This window comes from Grampus griseus, assembly GCF_964374135.1.
Source record: "Grampus griseus genome assembly, chromosome: 14".
Taxonomy (NCBI): domain Eukaryota; kingdom Metazoa; phylum Chordata; class Mammalia; order Artiodactyla; family Delphinidae; genus Grampus; species Grampus griseus.
This window is the reverse complement of record NC_139008.1, coordinates 26,875,419-26,895,202: the sequence shown is the minus strand read 5'-3', so window position 1 is coordinate 26,895,202 and position 19,784 is coordinate 26,875,419. Positions and strand designations below refer to the sequence as shown.

General features: G+C 38.2%; 1 protein-coding gene across 2 annotated transcripts in view; it reads left to right on the top strand.

The window, feature by feature from the left end:
* RRN3 (RRN3 homolog, RNA polymerase I transcription factor) overlaps positions 1 to 19,784 on the top strand; it is a 28,351-nt gene that overhangs the window by 2,778 nt on the left and 5,789 nt on the right. For both annotated transcript variants that reach the window (XM_082670412.1, XM_082670411.1), the window contains exons 3-15: positions 83 to 139; positions 5,344 to 5,433; positions 5,546 to 5,675; positions 6,069 to 6,128; positions 6,480 to 6,543; positions 7,300 to 7,369; positions 9,856 to 9,954; positions 11,946 to 12,038; positions 13,041 to 13,179; positions 14,382 to 14,512; positions 16,300 to 16,430; positions 17,385 to 17,569; positions 18,711 to 18,819. In XM_082670412.1, coding sequence (XP_082526538.1) covers positions 83 to 139; positions 5,344 to 5,433; positions 5,546 to 5,675; positions 6,069 to 6,128; positions 6,480 to 6,543; positions 7,300 to 7,369; positions 9,856 to 9,954; positions 11,946 to 12,038; positions 13,041 to 13,179; positions 14,382 to 14,512; positions 16,300 to 16,430; positions 17,385 to 17,569; positions 18,711 to 18,819 — 1,358 coding nt within the window. The remainder of the gene's footprint in view (positions 1 to 82; positions 140 to 5,343; positions 5,434 to 5,545; positions 5,676 to 6,068; positions 6,129 to 6,479; positions 6,544 to 7,299; positions 7,370 to 9,855; positions 9,955 to 11,945; positions 12,039 to 13,040; positions 13,180 to 14,381; positions 14,513 to 16,299; positions 16,431 to 17,384; positions 17,570 to 18,710; positions 18,820 to 19,784) is intronic.

Here is a 19,784-nt window from a genome sequence, read left to right as displayed (position 1 = left end):
AAGTTAAAAATCCTGCTGTTGGTCTTTAACTGGAAACCCAAGCAAGGAAAAATTCATTTTTTTTTCCCCCCTTCCTGTTAAGGGGGAAACAAATGACTTTGAGTTGTTGAAGAACCAGCTGTCAGATCCAGAGATAAAGGTAATTAATTTTGTGTTTGATTATTAGCAAAGTTGTTGCCACTTTGTAGAGACATTGGTTTGCACTTTTGGTCCTATTCCATTCTCTAGAACTTGCTCTATGATCCTTCTTTAATGGTTCTCAACCAGGGGCACTTTTGCCCCTGAGGTAATTTGGTGATGAACTGGAGACTTTTTTTGTTTTTTTTTTTTTTTTTGCGGTACGCGGGCCTCTCACTATTGTGGCCTCTCCCGTTGCGGAGCACAGGCTCCGGACGCGCAGGCCCAGCAGCCATGGCCCACGGGCCCAGCCGCTCCGCGGCACGTGGGATTCTCCCGGACCGGGGCACGAACCCGCGTCCCCTGCATCAGCAGGCGGACTCTCAACCACTGCGCCACCAGGGAAGCCCATGGAGACAGTTTTGATTGCCACGACTGGGAGAAGTTGGAAGAGTGCTACTGGCATCTAGTGAGTGGATGATAGGGATGCTGCTAAACATCCTACAATACACGTGGCAGCCCTTCACAGCAGTGAATGATCTGGCCCCAAATGCCAGTTGTCCTGAGGTTGAGAAACCCTGCTTTAATTTTTCCTTTTTAGAACCTTTCCTCTATGCTGCATGCAACTCTCATGTCTCTCCAGTTCTAAAACAACAAAACAAAACAAAGAAACAACAAAAAATGACTTGTCTTTCAAACTACTACTCTTTCAGTGTTTTTGGAAATGGTTCAAGGTATATATACCTGTCATGTAGTAACAACTCAGTAAATGTTATTTCCCTTTTCTTCCTTTATTGCCCAGTTTTGGAAAGAATAGTCTGTTACTGTGGGCAGTGGTAGTTAAATTGCCTGGCATTAAAATCCCAACTCCATTGTTTCCCAGTGTATGATATTGGGCATGTTGTTTAACCTCTTTGCCTCTGTTTTCCTCCTTGTAAAACCAGAGAAATGAGAGAAGTACTTTAAATGTAGCTGTTTTAAGAGGATCCAATGAGTTAATATACAAGAAGCATTTAGAACAGCCTCTGACTCAGAGGACTTTGTAATTGTTAGTTGTTGTTCCTGTTGACAGTCTGCATTTTCTCATTTCTCATTCATGTTTAAATCCACTGTTAAGTCCACTGCTGTATTTACTATGACAGAAGTTACCAGTGATTTCTTATGTGTTGATTTCAGTGGACTTCTTTTTTATTTTTTAAAGCCCCATAGTAATTCCTTGTAGCAGTTTATACAATTGACTACCCATTTCTTAAAACCTTTTCTTCAAGACTTCCCTGGCGGTCCAGTGGTTAAGACTTAGCGCTTCCACTGCAGAGGGTGCAGGTTTGATCCCTGGTTGGGGAACTGAGATCCCGCATGCTGCGTGGCGTGGCCAAAAAATAGAATAAAATGAAAAAACAAAAAACCCCTTTCCTTTGGTTTCTTTGATCTTCCTGTCTTCTTATCACTTATCTCTAATCATATTCTTGACAGGTTCTTCTTAAATTTGGCATTGATTGGATTTCCAATCTTAACCCTTTCCTCACTTTACAGATTCATCCTGTGTGTTTTCCTTATGCCCTCATGGCTTTGAAATTTATCTGTGTCCTGATAACTTCCAGATTTGCATCTATAGCTCAGATTGCTCTTGTGGACTCCAGACCTGTTTCTTTCTTTCTTTTTTTTTAAATCTTAAAATTTTTATTTAATTTAATTTATTTTTTATCGAAGTATAGTTGAATTACAATGCTGTACAGATGTCTTAACTGCCAGCCCACAGGTGTTACAAGTGCCCTGAACTTAGCATTCTCTCTCTCCCAAACCCATGTCTGCAGCTTTCTTTATGTGCTTAAATGATTTATTGCTTATCTCTGTCTCAGCCTAAGTCAGCTCTAAAGCACATTCTAAACATGTCATTGCCCTACTTCATGCCCACTGAAGAATAAAGGACCAGCTTCTTAGCATGGTCTGCAACAAATTTTCAGTGTTCAGTCCCACTAGATACTTTATTTCTTAAATTTGCCATTTCTGTTCATCTTTAGGGCTTTGCATGTGCCTTTTTTTTTCTGGCTGTAAGAGGTCCTCTGTATCTACTTTGTTTGCTACCTATTTGAGCATGGGCTCTGGTTACATAGCCTCCCTCCCTTACTGGCTTTATGACTGAGGGCAAGTTACTGCATTTCAGTGCCTCAGTATCCCCAGCTATAAAATGGGAACCAATGGTAGTACCTATCTCATGGAGCGGTTGTAAGGATTAAACGAGTTAATATATGTTAAAGTCTTAGAATAATGCCTTGCACATAGTTAGTCTTATATTAGTGTTTATTATTATTATTACTGTAATTATAAAACTCCTACTCTTTGAGACCCAACTGCAATATCATCTTCGCCAATGAACTTTCTCAGGTTCTGTCTAAGCACATGGTTGTTCATTCAGTACATACCCTACACTGCCAGCAGATCTTTCTAATTGTAAATTTGGCTTACAAGGACTTCACTGATTTGTCTGGCCCCTCTTTGCTCCCCAGATTTATCTGTTGGCATGCTTGCTCACGGTATAGTCCAGCCATACTGAACTACTTTTGGTTTTCTGAAGACATGCTTTTACCTCTGTAAAGTATAGAGCCCCCAAGAATACTGACTCTGTTTAAAGACAATGGAAGCATCACTTCTTTAGAGCTTTCTTTAAAGACCTGTGCATTCTTCCACAGGTACGAAGAACCACATTCTTTGTGTTCTGCTGTATTTTATATCAGCACATCTCCTTGGGATTTTGACAGACCAAGAATCACATCATTTGTGGCCACATTAGTTCAGAGGAGTGTTAAAATAATTTGTTTCTAATAATAGTTCAGTACTAAAGCACCAAAGTCTCTGACTGGTTTACTTTAAAAAGTGGAGCAGTTTAAATGTTGTCCTTATAATTTTGTTGTACTTGTTTTAGTGGGAAAGTGACAGGATAGAGCCAACTTATTTTTATTTGTGTGTAACTTAGCTTGTCTTCTCTGTTTCAGGCCTTGTTATCCTTAATGACCGTGGACATTATGAAGTTACTGTAGTGCAAATGAGTTGCGACTTACTTTATTTTATTACCAGGTTACTTAGGGTTCATCGGTAAATAGTCAGTGTCATTGAGGTTTGTCACATAGATAATGCATAGGAAGCACTCACTGGTGAACCAGTGGGGAAAACGTGGGGAGCTTCTTCATGTGGGGCAAGGCATTGTGGGAAAGTGGGCAGAGCGTTGATCTAGGCGGACAGGTTTTTTTTTTTTAAACATCCTATTGGAGTATAATTGCTTTACAATGGTGTGTTAGTTTCTGCTTTATAGCAAAGTGAATCAACTATACATATACATACATCCCCATATCTCCTCCCTCTTGCATCTCCCTCCCATCCTCCCTATCCCACCTCTCTAGGTGATCACAAAGCACTGAGCTGATCTCCTTGTGCTGTATGGCTGCTTCCCACTAGCTATCTGTTTTATATTTGATAGTGTATATATGTCCATGCCACTCTCTCACTTTGTCCCAGCTTATCCTTTCCCCCTCCCCGTGTCCTCAAGTCCATTCTCTACGTCTGTGTCTTTATTCCTGTAGGCGGTCAGGTTTGAACCTAGTTTTTTACTGGTTTGGTTGGGCAAATTGCTTATTAATCTTTCTTAGGCTCAGTTGCCTCAACTGTAAAATGGGAATAACAGTAATCCATTTGCAGCATTGTTAGGATTCGGAAAAGGTATATACGTGCGGTGTTGAGCACTGTGCCTGGCACATGGTGTGTTCTCACTAAATGACACTCCCTATAAGTAGTCTGTTGCTGTAGGTCCAGCCCTGTCTGCTAATAGTTTATCACTGCAGGTTCAACACTGTCTGTTTGTAGTCTGTTGCTAAAGGTACAACACCGTATGTCTCTTTCCCCTACTGAGTCTTAGTCAGCATTAACCATTTTCTTTCAAAAATTAGGGCCTTTTTTTTTTTTCTTTTTCTTTTTTGGCTGTGCTGCCCAGCTTGCGGGGTCTTAGTTTCCCAACCAGGGATTGAATCCGCACCCTCAGCAGTGAAAGCCACTGGACCACCAGGGAATTCCCCAAAATTAGGGGCTTTAATTTTTTTCTTGTGTATGCTGTATATATGCATGAATACAAACAGTATCTTTATTAAATATAACTGATATCTTATTCTCTACATGGCTTTTTTTTTTTTTTTTTTTTTTGCGGTACGCGGGCCTCCCACTGCTGCGGCCTCTCCCGTTGCGGAGCACAGGCTCCGGACGCGCAGGCTCAGCGGCCATGGCTCACGGGCCCAGCCGCTCCGCGGCACGTGGGATCCTTCCGGACCAGGGCACGAACCCGTGTCCCCTGCATCGGCAGGCGGACTCTGAACCACTGCGCCACCAGGGAAGCCCTACATGGCTTTTTTGTATTGCTATTTAGATTTTCCCATGTCACTAAAAGTATTATGAATAGTAATTTTATTGTCTGAAAAATATTTAATGGAGTAGTGGAACCATCATTTATATAGAACACATTTTAATTCATTTAAACCCATTTGAAGGTTGGGTTAAGAAAAAGTTACATTTATTGATGACTCTAGTTAATCAGCTTAGATGAATGTTGTCAACATGCTTGCAGGTCAGCATGAGTATAGAGGAAGTAGAGGTACCTGTTGGTCCTTGTGATCTTAGAATATTTGAATCTGTTACAATTCTTTAGTTTAAAGAAGTCCCAGGTGTCAGCATTTGAGGTGTTCTCACTTTTCTAGGGCAAACAAGTGATTAGAATTAAGTATTGCATTTGATTCTTTTTCCTGTATATCAGTTATTATATTACTTTAAAAAAAAGGAAAATTTATTGTAACATCTTTTTCCATTTTGATACAAACTAAGAAGTTTTCACCCCAACTTTGGCTTAAGTCCAAGTTTGTGACATTTTTTTCCCTCAATTTAAATTTTTTTTTTTTTTTTTGATGTGGACGGTTTTTTCTTTAAGTCTTTATTGAATTTGTTACAATGTTGCTTCTGTTTTATGTTTTGGTTTTTTGGCCACGAGCAATGTGGGATCTTAGCTCCCTGACTAGGGATCGAACCCGAACCCACACGCCCTGCATCGTAAGGTAAAGTCTTAACTACTGGACCACCAGGAAAGTCCCTAAATATTGTTGATAGATGATCAATGCCAGATAGATATCATTTCTCTGTTATTTGAGAGAATTTGTGATTTTGAACGTACTTTTCTTTGTTTAACTTAAGGATGACCAGATCATTAACTGGCTGCTGGAATTCCGTTCCTCCATCATGTACTTGACAAAAGACTTTGAGCAGCTTATTAATATTCTGTTGGTAAGTTCGCCATTTATTTCATCAACTATTATGTGTAATTCAGTACTTCGAAAATAGTATATATTGTATCAGTAAAATGTTCCTTTTGTCTTTCTCTCTCTCCCACCTCTAGAGGTTGCGGTGGTTAAATAGAAGTCAGACAGTGGTGGAGGAATATTTAGCTTTCCTTGGTAATCTTGTATCAGCACAGACTGTCTTCCTTAGACCATGTCTCAGCATGATTGCTTCTCATTTTGTACCTCGTAAGTGACTGCTCTTTGCTTGTTTTGATTTTTATTTTTTTAAATATCTCTATTAAAAAGTTACCTTCCCACTATATTTTGGAGATTATGCCACCATGGAAGATTCCAGGATGCTTATTGGCAGCAGTTCTGGTACATGTCTGTCCCCTATAATGACCTCTGTGGAAGTGTCTAGATTCATTTGTTGCTATGATTTTTATGGATTGTAATTTGCTTTAGTGAGCTTCTGACGAAGTCTTGGAACTCAGGGATTTTTAGCTACTTAAACCTCCTGCCCCCATCGTAAATTTTATTGTATTAAGTTTGGACAATGGAAAAATCACTCTTTTATGTAGCTGTTGATTGTTTAGATCAATATTAGAAGAATAACATATTTCCTTTTTTCTTCAAAAGCCCGAGTGGTCACTAAGGAAGGTGACATAGATGTTTCGGATTCTGATGACGAAGATGATAGTAAGTATAAAGAGGATTAAAGCAAAGACTGCCTCCCGTGTCTTAGTGAATGCATGCTGAATGCTGAAGTATCCTGGCACCTCCAGGACTTAATCTAATACGTAGACTGCAACAAAAGGCAACCTTCGATGGAATCGTTTTGTTATATTTAATGTTAATGTGCAATCAGTTGCCCTTAATGGCATTATTTATAGTCTTCGTTGATAGTCGGTCATGGAGAAAACTCTTGAAATTATTATTTTGCTGACACATGATTCAGTTTTGGTTAGCAGGCATTTTTAGACTTAGGTAGATAATTGTTCAGTTTTCAGTTTTATCTTCATGCTCATACTCTCCCTTTTCACCTTGTAGATCTTCCTGCAAATTTTGACACATGTCACAGAGCCTTACAAATAATAGCAAGATATGTCCCATCGTGAGTATACTTTGGTTACTTATTTTGAATTGTGGTGTTTAAGTCTCAAGAAAATTATGATTGGTTAGTAGAAAATTGTAAAATGTTCATAGCATCAAAACTGAAGTTATATGCTGCATATTTTTTGTATCCTGTTGATATCAGATCACATTCTACAAAAAATGGCATTTCAGTTCTCTATTCATTGTCTTTAACTATTTTTCAAAACTTGTATGCAAATTCTCCCCTCCAGCTTTTTATGGTGGTTAGAATTTTGCTTTTATCTTCAACAGACACGATATCCAAAACTTTTCAGTGAGAAGCCCCTGCGTTTGTGCCATGCCATATGAATAAAAATTAGTTCTAAGAATATCTTTTAAGGTGTGTAGGTTTCTTTTGGAGGGGTGAACTTCAAATTCCCCCAGTAAGTTTAGCAAATAAGCTAACTTTAAAAAGTCCAAGTTGATAATTTTTTCTCCTTTTTAAAATAATATATATGTGCAGTGATTTTAAACTGAAGCTCTTCATTAAACTTTTGTGGAAAAAAGGATCCCCCCTTTAATTTGCTGTTGATATCAAACTTAATAGAAGCTTATTTTTCCCCAAGTTGTTACCGATTTTCTCTGAAGCCATGCATTTATTTTCAGTTCCAATTCCTTGAAATAGGAGCTACTGTTTGCCTCCTGTATCTATATTTGCTCTTATAATGGAAATGTTAGCCTTCTAAGGAAGTCCAGTTAACATGGATTGGTTGCATGTTTTTTCTTTTTAAAATAGAACACCATGGTTTCTTATGCCGATACTGGTGGAAAAATTTCCGTTTGTTCGAAAATCAGAGAGAACATTGGTAAGAAATCTTTTCATGGGGGAAACTAATGGAAAAGTTGTTTTTTGTTATGTAGTTTTAGCTGAGTTTACGTCTTTTTCTTAAAAGTTGTTTTGTCTGCTGAATTTTAAACTCAAGGCTAAGAATTTGACTCAGATTCCTTTCTTAGCAACCAACTGACTGAGGGTTCTCAGTGCCTTTTCTCTTATTCCTATGTGCAAGTCAAAGGCAGAGTCCATTTCAGAAATATCTAAATAGGCTTAATGCTTACACAGATGGGAATTACTAGAAGATAATAGTTCATTTAATACCAATTATAAACATGCTTTATTTGAACATGAAGGTAGAGCCTTCTATAGATGAAGTCTTATGTTTTTTGTGTAATATTTAGATCATCTGCCTAACTTTCAATAGTGGTTCCCTTTTAAGCATAGATTATTTTTTCCTAAATAATGTATTACAGGTATTAAATAAGGAGTTAATAACTTTTGCTGCTATTTGTGATGGTGTGCTTCAAGTGGAGTATTACAAATTCTGTATCTCTTATGAACATAGTTGCAAAAATTCCCAACAAAATACTAGAAAATTGAACCTAACAACATATGAAAGGAATTATGCACCATGATCAAATGAAATTTATCCTAGGAATGCAAGGTTGATTTAATACCTCAAAACCAATTAGTATACTGTATCAGAATAAATGATAAATACCACATGGTCATCTCAATGGATGGAAAAACACCAAAACCCTTTTATGACAAAAATAGAAGGGAACTTTCTCAACCTGATAAAAGGCATCTATGAAAAATTCACAGCTAACTTTATACTCAATAGTGAAAGACTGAAGGCTCTCCCCTAAGATAAGGAACAAAACAAGGATGTCCACCTTTGCCATTTCTGGTCAGTATTAGCCAGGTGAGTTAAGCAACAAAAAGAAAAAGGCATCCAGATTGGAAAGGAAGAAGTAAAACTATCTCTATTTGCAGATGACATGATCTTACATATAGAAAAATCCTAAGGAATCCACAAAAACAGTAGAGGTAATAAATGAGTTCAGTATAGTCACAGAATATAAGATTAATGTATAAAAACTTGTTGTACAGGACAGTGGGGAAAAGAATAGTCTTTTCAACAGTTGGTCTGGGACCAGAGTATGTTCACATGCAAAGAATGAAACAGGATTTATTACACCATATACAAAATTGAACTCAAAGTGGATAAAACTCTTAGAAAATAGATGAAAATATTTGTGACCTTGGATTAGACAACCATTTCTAGATATACCACAAGCAGCCGTAGAAGTAGTTAAATTGGATTTCATCAAAATTAAAAACTGTTGTGCTTCATAGTACACCTTTAAGAAAATGAAAAGACGACTTAAAATGGGGAAATACTTGCAAATGGTGTATCGGATAAAGGCCTTGTATCTAGAGTATATAAATAACTCTTACTGACTCAATAATGAAAAGTCATATAACCCAATTTAAAAATGGACAAAGGGTCTGAATAGGTGTTTCTCCAAAATAGTTATACAAATGGCTAATGAGCACATGAGAAACTCAACATCATTAGCCATTAGGGAAATGCAAGTCAAAACCATGAGATATTGTTTCTTACCAACTAGGATGGCTGTACTCAAAAAGATAGATAACAGCACGTGTTGGCAAGGATGTGGAGAAACCAGAACCCCCCTACCCTGCTGGTGGGAATGTAAAATGGTAAATGGTGCAGCTACTTTGGAAAACAGTCTTACAGTTCCTCAAAAACGTTAAATGTAGAATTGCCATATGACTTAGCATTTCCACTGCTAAGTATATACCCAAGAGAAGTAAAAATATATGTCCACCTGAAAACTTTTACATGAATATTCAAGGCAGCATTATTCATAGTAGCCAAAATATGGAAACCAAATGTTTAGCAGCTTATGAATAAACAGAATGTGCTATGTTTATACATTGTAATATTATTCAGCAATAAAAAAAGAATAGTTTACTTGCTACAACATGAATGGACCTTGAAAACATTATGCTAAAACACCACATGTTGTAAGATTCCACTTATATGGAATGTCTATACTAGGCAAATTCATAGAGAGAGAAAGTAGACCAGTGGTTACCTAGGGCTGAGAGGAGGTACATTATTAGAAGATACAAGGTTTTTTTTTAGGGTGATGAAAATGTTCTAAAATTGATTATGGTGATGGTTACACAACTCTGTGAATATACTAAAAACTATTGAATTGTACACTTTATAAATAGGTGAATTTTATATGAATTATATCTCAACAAACCTGCTTTAAAAACACTGTGGAAGTATACAAATCACAAACTCAATTTACTGGGGGTAATTAAATTATACTAGTATTGTGTATATAAACAGTGTTGTTTCTATGTTGCTTGATAGTCTTTTCTGTTTGAATAGTTGAAACTAAAGATTGTGTAATGTTTTGGTTGCATAATTATGAAACATTTATTCTCTGTTGAAATGTTCATCTTTTTATGTTTTAGGAGTGTTATGTTCATAACTTACTAAGGATTAGTGTGTATTTTCCGACCTTGAGACATGAAATTCTGGAGCTTGTTATTGAAAAGCTGCTCAAGTTGGACGTAAGTATTGGGTAATCTGTTTTTCTCTTTGATTTTTATTTATTAAATAGTGTTATAGTATTTGTTACAATCATAATATTTGAAACAGTAGTAGCAACAATGGAAAAAAATCCACAGTTCCACCTTTGATTCATTTCTTTGAACATTTCTTGAACATTTCTTTGAGCATTGATGTGCTGGTGTTTATAGACAGTCCCATCTCTCATGGTTGGGGAACAAGGCATTAATTAAATAGTCACATAAATGGAAAAGTACAGTTGTGGTAAATGCTGTGAATGGAACACATGCGTTATGAGCTAGAAAACCTGATGTAGTCAGAAGAAGTTGGAAATGCATACCTAAGGAAGTTATTTTGGGATTCTTTATACTTTTTTTAGAGGCTTGCAATAAGCTGCAGTGGGAATGAGAAAGTGATGGATTCTGGTGACATGGGGAGGAAAGGTCCTTGAGACTGTATTGGAAGTAGGGGAGCAGAAGGTAAGGGAAAGGAACCTTCAAAGGTAGCTCCCTGTGGAATGAAAGTTTGGTGTTGCGGTAACAGTAATAAGAAACGTTAGGAGGAAGTTGCAGGATGATGAGTTCCATTTTGGATGGATTGAGGTGCAGGTGGGGAGCTAGATGGAGAATATTCACCAAGCAGTTGTAGCTGCAGGTAGGGGACTGAGAATGAGGCCAACAGGAGAGAGGAAGTGAGATCGGAAATGAGAGGAAAACCAAGAGTCTGGATACCCAGGGAGGATCTGGAGGGAGGAAGGCTTTAGTAGGCAGCATGAGACTTTAAAAAAAAATATTTTATTTATTTATTTATTTATTTATCATTATTTATTTATTTTTGCCTGCGTCGCGTCTTAGTTGGCAGCATGCGGGATCTTTGTTGCGGCATGCGGTATCTTTTGTTGCGACGCATGGACTTCTCTCTAGTTGTGGTGTGCGGGTTTTCTCTCTCTAGGGATGTACGGGTGTTCTCTATATAGTTGTGGCGCGCAGTTCCAGAGTGCGTGGGCTCTGTAGTTTGCAGAATGCAGGCTCTCTAGTTGTGGCACACAGGCTCAGTTGCCCCGTGGCATGTGGGATCTTAGTTCCCTGACCAGGGATCGAACCCACGTCCCCTGCATTGGAAGGCGGATTCTTTACCATTGGACCACCAGGGAAGTGCCCTATTGCTGAGCGTTTTAAGGAGGATGAGAAAAGCAAAGTCCTTGGGTTTGGTGTTTAGGATGTAGTCTATTGCTGGAAGGAGCATGGATGGTTAGGAAGTGGGGCTGCTAGAGACCTGGTGAGGGTTTGTGGTGTAAAGAGGGGATGAGGCGGGGTGAGAGACATATTTCAGGGTTGGGGAGACTTGAGGTTTGTGGACTAAGGAAATAGGAGTTGATGGGAAGAACATTGATTCTGTAGGAGGTCTAGGAAGGGCTGGAGGTTGGGTGGGCTGGCACATTGCTCACTTGGAGTTAAACCTCTCTGGTCAACTGCATAAATATATTCTTATGGAACATTTTAGAGTATACTTAGGAAGAAGGTCATTTATAGACAGTTGAAAAGGCATGATTTGAGTGGTATGTTAAACAAGATATCTGAAGGGTTATATAGCCAAATAAATATTCATTAATTCAAATTGATTGCATTTAATAATTTTCTCCTCAGTTGATTGATGATATGCTTCTTATACACCATGCGTGTGTCTTGTGCATAGAGTTGGAATAAACGTTGAGTTTGTTGAAGCTATCTGTTTTAGACCAACATAGCACAGTTCATATTAATTTTATGTACATATGTAGTACAGGGAGCTTAATTTATAATCTTGTAAATTTCTCCATGACCCAGACCCATTTATAGGTTTGCATTGTGATTGTTTATTGAGTTACAGTGCTATATAGGGTGCTAATATGGACATCTTTAAAGCATGTGTATCAGATGAATTTCAAGTCCCTGAATAATGTAGTTATATTTTAAATGCTTTTATTCTTTTTTTTTTCTTTGTTGTAATGTAGGTGAATGCATCCCGGCAGGATATTGAAGATGCTGAGGAAACAGCAACTCAGACTAGTAGTGGAACAGATGCCACAGAAGGGCTCTTTAATATGGTCAGCGTTTATTAATGAAATCAGACATACGCAGTTCACAGTCCCAGAGGGTGGGAAGAAACAGCTAATGGCTTCTCACCTTTTTCAAGGCTTTGAATTAAAACAGTAGTTCAGCAAACTTGAAAATGATTTTTTAAATGAGTAGTTTGCTTTTTTGTTGCTTATTGACTAGTAGAGCTTATTTCCAAGGCTTTGAATTTGGGTTTGGTGAAGTATGTTTCATTTTTATTCTTCTGTTTGTTCTTTGTTTTTTGTAAACCACATATTGTTTGTGAAAGAGTGATAAATGGAAAAGCATACCAATGTAACTTCTGTGTTTTACAAATTGTATACCTTAATGCAGTGCTTCTCTACCTGGGGCAGTGTCTTCAGTTGGGTTCACCGGGAGGAAAGCCTGAGGTGGGGATTCAGGTGCCCTTGGGACAAAGGGTGTGAGGAAGCTGGAAAAGGCAGGGGAAGGAACTAAGTGAGAGTTCGGTCTCAGCTGGAAAGCAGCTCCAGCCTGATCCCCCGCAGAAGCTCTGGAGCGTGAGTTGCAGGATAGAGTTAGTCCTACCTTGAGACCAGAGAGATGGCCTCCTGTGACCTCATGTCAGTCAGTTCTGATGGGGCGGGAATGGGAGCAGCAAGGGCATTTCTCTGGAGAAGGGGGGCAGCTGTGAGCTGTCAGCAGCCAATACTCATAGCAACTCGGGGATGGGCGCCCTGTCCTGGGAAAGGAAACCTGGCACCAACAGTGGGTGCCAGGAGCTGGGGGAAATCTGTGATGTTTGCATGGCCACACTGTAAATGGGTGTCTAAATGAGAATCAGAGGCTGAATCTGTGCTTTCATTTTGAATTCCACGGGTGGTTCTGATTCACACCTCTGTTTGAGAGCCCCTGCCTGGAAAGGTCTTTGTGTATTTTCTTTTATCTTTTAAAGGAAACGATTACCTCAGAATGTTCTCACTAAACTACTTTTACTGAGGCATTTCATGTTAGTTTTTACTTTACTTTCAAAGGACGAAGATGAAGAAACTGACCATGAAACAAAGGCCGATCCAGGAATGCTTGATCAGATGGTCCATCCTGTAGCTGAACGCCTGGACATCCTGCTGTCTTTACTTTTGTCCTACATTAAGGATGTCTGCTATGTAGATGGTAACAACCTGTAGTAGTCACAGTAACCGCTGCTTTGTTGAACACCTACAATGCACTGTGCTGGGTATTTTTCATACTTTAGTACTGATAGAAATCCTGTCAAAAAATCACTGTTTTGAGTATGAGGAAGAGAAGGTTTAGAGAGATTGTTACTTGCCAACGTGACATAGCTTGAGAATAGTGGGACTGGGATTCAGGCTTAGTTATGTTTGTCTTCAAAGCCCTTGATGATATTTTCACCGATTACTGTATTGAAAGCTTATATATGGAGTTTGGACAGTTTTAGGTGGACCTCAAGTTCAAGATATTTAAGAAATGGTATAGTAGACGTTGATACATGGTACTTGGTGTTGCGTATTGAATTTAGAGAGTCTAGGTACTTTGGTTTTGCCAGGTGTTGGTACTGTAGTGAACAAATTGATATGCTTCTTGCCCTTACAGAATTTTTAGTCTAGAGGCTTTGCCTCATAATAGGACTGCCATTCAGTCCTATTATTAGGACTTGAATCTGAATTAATATGTTACTACTCTAACTTTTTTGCTGTTATAAAAATAATACATATTGATTAGAGAAAATTTGGAGAATACAGGAAAGGATTTACAAAGTTTATACAGCCACATTCTTACTATTTGGAGAACCATTATTAGCATTTTTTTTTTCTTTTCTGTTTGTATGGGTATATGTGTTTTTCTCGGTGAATTTGGGGATCACACTATATGTAGTATTTTATAATCTTCCCTTTTCACCTCTTGTGAACATTTTCTCATACCATTCACTGTTCTTCTAAAACAGTTATATGGATTTAACTGGTTTCTTATTTTTTTTCTCCCCCTGCTTTTTTTGCCATTATAAATAACAGTATAATGAACATCCTTGTATATATATTGTCAATTATTTGCTTGTGATAAATTTCTAGCAGTAGAATTACTGGATCAGAGGGCTTCTGCTTCTAAATGGCAGTTTTACAATGTGTGGCATCACAGTAGTGTGTATGAGATGAGAGCCTGCTTCCTTGCTAGTGCTGGGTTATTGTAATTAAAAAGGGAACTCTGTACAAAATAAAGATGGCATTCCCCACCCCCCGTAGTTTAATAGATGATGTATGTCTTAATGGTGTTTGCTTTTTACAAATTTGGTAAATGAAACTGGTAGCTTGAAAATAATGTCTTTATAAAACTGAAATGCCAAATTTTCTTCGTAGGTAAGCTTGATAACAACAAAACAAAGGATTTATATCGAGATCTCATAACCATCTTTGACAAACTCCTGTTGCCCACCCATGCCTCTTGCCATGTGCAGTTTTTCATGTTTTACCTCTGTAGCTTTAAATTGGTGAGTATGTCATTCACATTATTGTAGCTTATTTTATTCTTTCCCAGAATTTCTCCTTAAAAAGTGGGGGGTGGAGGGAGGTGTGGAATAGAGACCATGAGGTATTTCTTTGTCTTGAGCTCATTTTACTTAGTGCCCCTGATGAAATAACAAGCCCTTTTTCAACCCGTGGAAAGAGCAGAGGGCATTGCTGCTGCCTGTCAGCTTAAGCTGAGTGCTCTGAAAATGTCATCCTGCATTTGGTCCACTAGGTGGTGCCCTTCCCTTTAATTCAAGCTTTTATTAAAATCTCATAAGAGATATTTAACTGTTTATTTTCTTTATTCTCTTTCAGTTGATCTTAACTAGCCCAAACTAAATTTTTAATCTAGGATTTAAAAACTTTGTTTTTCTATTTTGAGAACAAAGCAAAACAAAAGAACACAGGACTCTTCTTTGCAACTGTTTTGTAGCTTCCTAGAATAGTCCAGGAGAGTTGGTCATGGATAGAAAGGTTAAACTCAATCTGCCCCAAAGCATGTGTTAGTGGCTTTTGAAAAGAGCTATTTGGGAGAAGTTGGAGGTTGCATCCTTTGTTGAAAAGAAGCAAATTGGTCTGTTTTTTTCCTACCATTAGCATAATTAGTCAAATGCCAACTATACTTTATTTATTTTAAAATATTTATTTATTTATTTTGGCTGCACCAGGTCTTCATTGCAGCATGCAGGATCCTTTAGTTGCGGCATGTGGTCTCATATTTGGGGCATGTGTGTGGGATCTGGTTCTCTGACCAGGGATTGAACTCGGGCCGCCTGCATTGGGAGCTCAGGGTCTTACCTACTGGACCACTAGGGAAGTCCCACCGACTATACTTTAGTCTCTATTTCTGGTTAAGTTTGATATGTGCAGTCTGAAAGGTACTGCAGAAGGGGTTCCCACGTGAGCGTGGTTAATCATTGGTTTCCAATTATGGCTAAATATCAGAATCACTTACATAGCTTTATTTATTTGTTTTTTTTTTTGGCTGCGCCACTTAGCTTTTGGGATCTTAGCTCCCTGACCAGGGATAGAACCTGGGCCCTGGCAGTGATAGCACCGAATCCTAACTACTGGACCACCAGAGAATTTCCTAACAGAGCTAACAGAGTTTTGGTGGATCCCAAAGCCCTGTCACAAATTTGTAGGGTTCCAAAGCCCTGAAACTGTAGGGTTGATTTTTTTTTTTGGCTGTGTTGGGTCTTGGTTGCTGGGCGTGGGCTTTCTCTAGTTGCAGTGAGCGGGGGCTACTCTTTGTTGCGGTGCATGGGCTTCTGATTGCGATGGCTTCTCTTGTTGCAGAGTACAGGCTCTAAGCGTGCAGGCTTCAGTAGTTGTGGCACACAGGCTCAGTAGTTGTGACTTACGAGCTCTAGAGCTCAGGCTCAGTAGTTGTGGCGCACAGGCTTAGTTGCTCTGCGGCATGTGGGATCTTCTTGGACCAGGGCTCGAACCTGTGTCCCCTGCATTGGCAGGTGGATTCTTAACCCCTGCTCCACCAGGGAAGCCCCTATAGGGTTGATTTTGATGCTTAGCTAGTTTTGGGATCCATTGAATTATTTAATGCTGTGGAACACCTTTTGTTTTTAATAGTATTATCTCAAGATGTTTTAAAAATAAGAACCATGATAACGTATTCATTATTTATCTAGCAGTATAACTGAGATACTAGAACTTTACCATATTGGTGAGTTAAAAATCTTAGGATTCGGATCGCCAGAATATCTTAAGCGTTAAAAAAAGATGAGACCAACACCTTCTCTTTTTATAGGGATTTGCAGAAGCATTTTTGGAACATCTGTGGAAAAAATTGCAGGATCCAAATAATCCTGCTATCATCAGGCAAGCTGCTGCAAATTATATTGGAAGCTTTTTGGCAAGAGCTAAATTTGTTCCTCTTATGTAAGTAACCTAATTTTCCAAGTGCTTTTCATATCATCCTTTAAAAAGTATAGTATTGTCTCAAGTCAGAGAAATATCTGCCTTATTTTTTTGGTCTGTCTTTAAAGTGAAAAAATCTGTTCTCCCACTCTATTCAAGAAGTTTATATTTCTGAGAGGCAATTTCAGAATAAAATGTCTCCTTTCAAAATGTAAAACCTCACATGAAAAGCTTTTGTAATCTGTTCTGTATGGTTGCACTTGAATATGAAGATCCATTTGTCTTCATGGATGGTGTACAGTGTTGTATACTGTTTTGATTCTTTTTATAGGTTTGTCATTTTTCATTTGCATTCCGAATCAATTGTATCTGTTAAAGCTGAAGAAAAAAAATCCTTTTAAAGGTAATAAATCTATTTAGGAGGCCAGCTCTGGGCCTGTTTCTTCTACTTATCCATGAAGATATCTTTGGACAAGGATGCTATTTAAAAACCCTTTCCTGATAGCTAAAAGCTATCTGGCTGTTCTGTCCTAAATTGTTGACCATGGGATTTCATCAGAACCCCTTAGGGAATGGTGAGGTCAACTGGACTGTCTTTCTCTTGTAAGATGTGGGTAAACATGCCCTGCTCTTTGGCCATATTCCCCCAAGAGGGCTGGGAGGCCATTGGAGAAGCCCTTCTGAGTTGATGAGGAGAAACTGTTCTCCAGCTCTTGGGACTTCAGGCATTCTTAGGGGCCTGCCTGTTGTTCCTAGGAGGTCCATGTGCTTGAGCTTGTAACCGGAAGGCTGTCTTTCCACCTGCCTACCATTTTCTTTCCTTTCTTTGCTTCTCCTCTGTGCCCATGGGTGATAGATACAGAAGCCAATGGACAGACTTTTCTTAGTTTGTAAGGAGAGGCAATTGTGTGTTCTTATGTCATTCTAGTGTTTTATGAAGCAAGTGAAGTTGACTTGAATTTTTCTTTTCTCTAGTACTGTAAAATCATGCCTCGATCTTTTGGTTAAGTGGCTGCACGTATACCTTAATAACCAGGATTCAGGAACAAAGGCATTTTGTGACGTTGCTCTCCACGGACCATTTTATTCAGCCTGCCAAGCTGTGTTCTACACTTTTGTTTTTAGACACAGGCAGCTTTTAAGTGGAAACCTGAAGGAAGGTCAGTGATGTGGGGTTGATGGATATGAACTGGAATTTCCTTTTAAGCCCCACTTCTAAAAAGATGTGGGGCTTAAAAATAGTTGTATGAACTCTAGTAGGACAGGGTTTTATCACAAGATAAGTAAAATCACTGCTTTTCTTTGTATAAATAAATGGTAAGCGTCTTGGTTAAAGAGGACCTATTTTATATGGGAACATATGTATAACTGATTCACTTTGTTATAAAGCAGAAACTAACACACCATTGTAAAGCAATTATACTCCAATAAAGATATTAAAAAAAAGAGGACCTATTTCTTGTAAGCCATTACATTATGCCATTTTTAGTAATTTTTATCAAAATATACATCAAAGAATCTCCTAACAAAAGACACTTAGGCACAAGTTGGTTTGCTTGCCTCTTAGAATAAGTGTGGTGTCTTTCTTTTTAACATAGGAGAGAAGTATATTTATTGGTTCCAAGACAGTAGTATCTACCTAATTTTTCCTTCTACCTCCATAGTTTTTTGTAAACAAACAAACAAAACCCTGAAATACAAACAACTAATGCACACTTGAAAAACATGCTCAACTTTACTGATAACTTAAGACATGTAAGTCTCTCTTGGTTTTGTTGGCTGTCACATTTGACAGATTTTGTGTGTGTGTGTGTGTGTGTGTGTGTGTGTGTGTACATATGGAATTCAAGAAGGAGAAATTCCATATTGTATAATCATTACCTCTAAGGAATGGAGAATCACTGTGTTGTCTCAGCTTTTTAATGATTCCATGATTGTTAGCAGAAATCATCACACAGTCTTTGTTTCCCTCTATACGCTCAGCATGTGCTGAGGTTGCTTATATCTGAGTTCCAAATTGTCATGTAAGGTTATTGCCCACTGGAAATGTATGTTTACTTCCTGAATCTTTAAAAGAATAAACTCTTTTCTTTAGAAAAGTTGGTTTGGTCATAAATACATATGGTTGAGCCTAGTGATATTCTTTGGGCTCTACACTGTGTGACTGTCTACATGGACCTTTAAAGCATTTGTGCAAATACCTCTTTTAAATTTGTTTTTTTTACTGTATAAAATAATAAGTGCTGCTTGGACTATTGTGTTTGTATCTTTTTAAAAAAATATTTTGTTTTTTAATCAAAGGTTTGAGGTACCTTCAAAGTCTAAATTTTGAACGGATAGTGATGAGTCAGCTAAATCCTCTGAAGATTTGCCTGCCCTCGGTAGTTAACTTTTTTGCTGCAATCACAAAGTAAGTTATTTATGCTCTATTTGTGGAAGTTATTTCAAAGTGAATTTATGTTAGTATTATAAAATTCCATTAAATTTCTGTGGAATTATTTAACAAAATTAATAGCAAAAAACATTTAAAAACCAATAACCCAGTACTTGTGGAAAGCACTGCATTGAAGGTATTGTTTTTATACTTTGGTTGCACTGGAAATTGCTACTACTTTTTAATCTGAGGACGATAATTCAGCAGAAGCTTAGGCACTTTGAAATAAGTAAGGCAGCTAGCAAGCTGAGAGGTACAAACCACAGATGTTTATTAGAGTGACTCTCATAATGGTAATAAAAATAGACTGGACATGAGATAAACATCCAACAATAGGAAATTGGTTCATTGAGGGCCTTGTGGCTACAGCTGATGTGCGTAGCATTTATTGTGTGCCCAGCACAGTTCTGATAAGCACTCTGCATAGAACTCACTTAATCCTCACACAATCCTATGACTGTATTATTAATCCCTATTTATAAATGGCGAGAAGGGGGACACAGAGAGATTGAATGACTTGTGTGGAGTCATGGCTAGACTGTGGCAGAGCTAAGGTTTGAATGCCGGCAGGCCGGCTCCTTCTTAAGCATTCACTGAATTATTTTGCTTCACGTAGCAAGTGAATTGGAGACCTTGGGTATCTTATCCTGATATTGAGGGCAGGATCATAGCTTAAAATCTTTAACAGATTGAGCTATTAGGAGATAAGAATAATTTCTGCATCCCTCAGTCCCCTTTAGACATCTTGTTGCTCTCATTCAGCAGGCTTATTTTTCCTTTGCTGGCCATCTAGTTCTCAAGGTATTCTCTCTCCCTCAGATCTCAAAAATGGTAGTAAAGAATTAAGATAAGAAACCAATAAGCAACAGTGTCCAGTGGGTGGACGTTTCCAGCACATCGCGGGAAGATAGGAAGCAGCTGGAAGAGTAGAACGGATGGAG